The sequence below is a fragment of the Taudactylus pleione genome, unplaced genomic scaffold (assembly GCF_031769625.1).
Source record: "Taudactylus pleione unplaced genomic scaffold, aTauple2 ptg000393l, whole genome shotgun sequence".
In the NCBI taxonomy this organism is placed as follows: Eukaryota; Metazoa; Chordata; class Amphibia; order Anura; family Myobatrachidae; genus Taudactylus; species Taudactylus pleione.
Window position 1 is genome coordinate 10,322,100 of NW_028284794.1, and position 2,208 is coordinate 10,324,307.

Below are 2,208 nucleotides of genomic sequence, written 5' to 3' on the forward strand. Positions count from 1 at the left end.
GAGAAAACTGACTTCCTTCTCTCTAACTCAAGTATTAAATTTTCCATATGTTGGAAGGAAATATCGCTATTGCGGAAACACTCAGCAAACCCACTCTGTCCATCACATTCTACCCCTCCCACCCCTGTCTGCACGTTCCATGTACTAACTGAAGGTGGGGTTTCAATTTTTTTACACCATTCGGCCAGCATATGATATATGTTGGTGTTAGTCCCTATTATAATGGGAAGTTCACTTCTCCCTCCAGGAATCTCTGGACATATTAGAGCTATAAATGGTATCTGAACTTCTTTACCATCAGTACTTGTCACTTCCAATATCACTTGCACATACCCTAAATAAGGGTAATTTTCTGTACTTAACCCCCAAATGACTAGTCCGGTCAAAGGCTGTATGGAGAGATCAGACAAATGTTCACTATACCATGATTCAAATATTATAGACACCTGCGAGCCACTATCTAACAATACATTACACGGGTTCCCATTCACCTTCGCAGACACAATTGGGGTGGGTCCCAACAAGCCTTCTGGTAGAACGCTGTTCCACCAAGTGTTCCCCATAGCGCATGTACTAATTTCTAGGGGGCCTGTGAGGGGGTCACAGACCTCCCCCGTCCGTTTCCCGGCTCCCTGAGATCTCTGCCCTGTTCAGGATTTGTATGAAAATTGTCATTGTGCACAATATTCTGGGGGCATTCATATGACAAATGTCCCCTTCTTCCGCATCTGTAGCACCCCCTATTTATAGGCCGGACTCCTTGACCCATTTCTCTACTTGAAGTGGTAGGAGTATTTACCCCTCGTCGTATTGAATTGGCACTTTGTGAGGCTATAAACTTATCAATTTTTTCGTTCTGCTCTTCCATCATTTTAAGTATTTTTTCCTCAAATGACGTGGGTTCTACGGCGGGTACCACCACTTTTACTTTTTTTACAGTGTTTTCCCGCAATTCTATCATAGTTTCCTCCAGCTTAACGTCTTTCATCAATTCATTAAATGTCGGGGGGGGGTTTCCTTATTTCCGAACACCTAATTTTTTGGGCTACAGGGTCTGATGTTAATGCACCCTTCAGTAACTGCCTCATTCTATTGTCATCGATATCTTCTTTCTTTATCCCGTCCTTCTCCACTATTTTATATAAAATTTTGTCCAATCTAAACAAGTATGTGCTCAATTTCTCCCTTGGCTCCTGGAAGGTATGATGGAGCCTCGAGATTAGATCGCCTACATCTTCCAAGGTCCCGTATGCATAGTCTAATGCTTCAAAATAAATTTCTAATGTGGCATCAGGATTGCTCCTCCTGGTAGCCTGGATGACCCCCATGGCAGGTCCCCTCAAACTTTCGACTACCCTTTGTTTTTTTATGTGGTCAGGACATTTCCACTCTTTGGTCTGCTGCACTGCCGCCTCTTTCCATGCATCATATTGTTCTTCCCCAGCAGGTACTGGTTGTATACCAGAAAAAATTCTTAACCTCCTATAGCTTCCCTCGTAATGCCATCTCTCTAATTGAGTGACTACCCGTTCCATAATGCTTTCAAACTGACTCCCACATTTTTCCTCACTATTATCTGTGTCTCCTCCACTCTCTCCCTCATTACTTCCTTTAGTAGAGCTGACTTTTTGTGTCGGCAGGCTGGTATCCTCCGATTCTCTGGTTCGTGGCCATATTATGCTCCATCTCCTCCCTGTGTTGTAATCTGCTATCATCATGACAGGGATCAGGTTAGGGTCTAACTCCCTTTCATTTTCTATAAGCATTGCACATACCAACCCTAATTCTCCTCTCCATTTATCCACTATCCGAGGTTGTATGATCCCACACAATGTTCTAACTTGCTTAATCACGTGCTCATCTGTGAATTCTGAGAAATTTCCTCCCACTGCAAAGCACCTTTTTGGGTCTACCCCTTTACTCTGACACCATAGGTACAGTTCATCCCCATTAAAACATTCCATTTTCCTTTACTGCTTACTCTTACTGGGTATCCCTCGTATCTCAGCAGTGCCTCCAAATGTAACCCTATTTTACACTTAAAAAGGGAATAGTGCCTCCACCCAAACTATTATAGGTTATTTGGGAAACCTGAGTAACTAAGTGTGTAATGCCCAATGATCAATGCGCAATTAAGTAGTGTAGGTGCACAGACATAAATATGCAGATGCTACGTATATATATATATATATAACAATGTGTATGGCT

At 42.7% G+C, this 2,208-nt stretch overlaps 1 protein-coding gene across 1 annotated transcript; it reads right to left on the reverse strand.

Annotated features, from left to right (window-relative positions):
- Positions 1-995: 995 nt before the first annotated feature.
- LOC148507475 (paraneoplastic antigen Ma1 homolog) lies at positions 996-1,964 on the reverse strand. The gene has a single exon (XM_088446111.1). It carries the CDS (start codon positions 1,962-1,964, stop codon positions 996-998), a length of 969 nt encoding a protein of 322 aa, XP_088302237.1.
- Between the last annotated feature and the right edge of the window lie 244 nt (positions 1,965-2,208).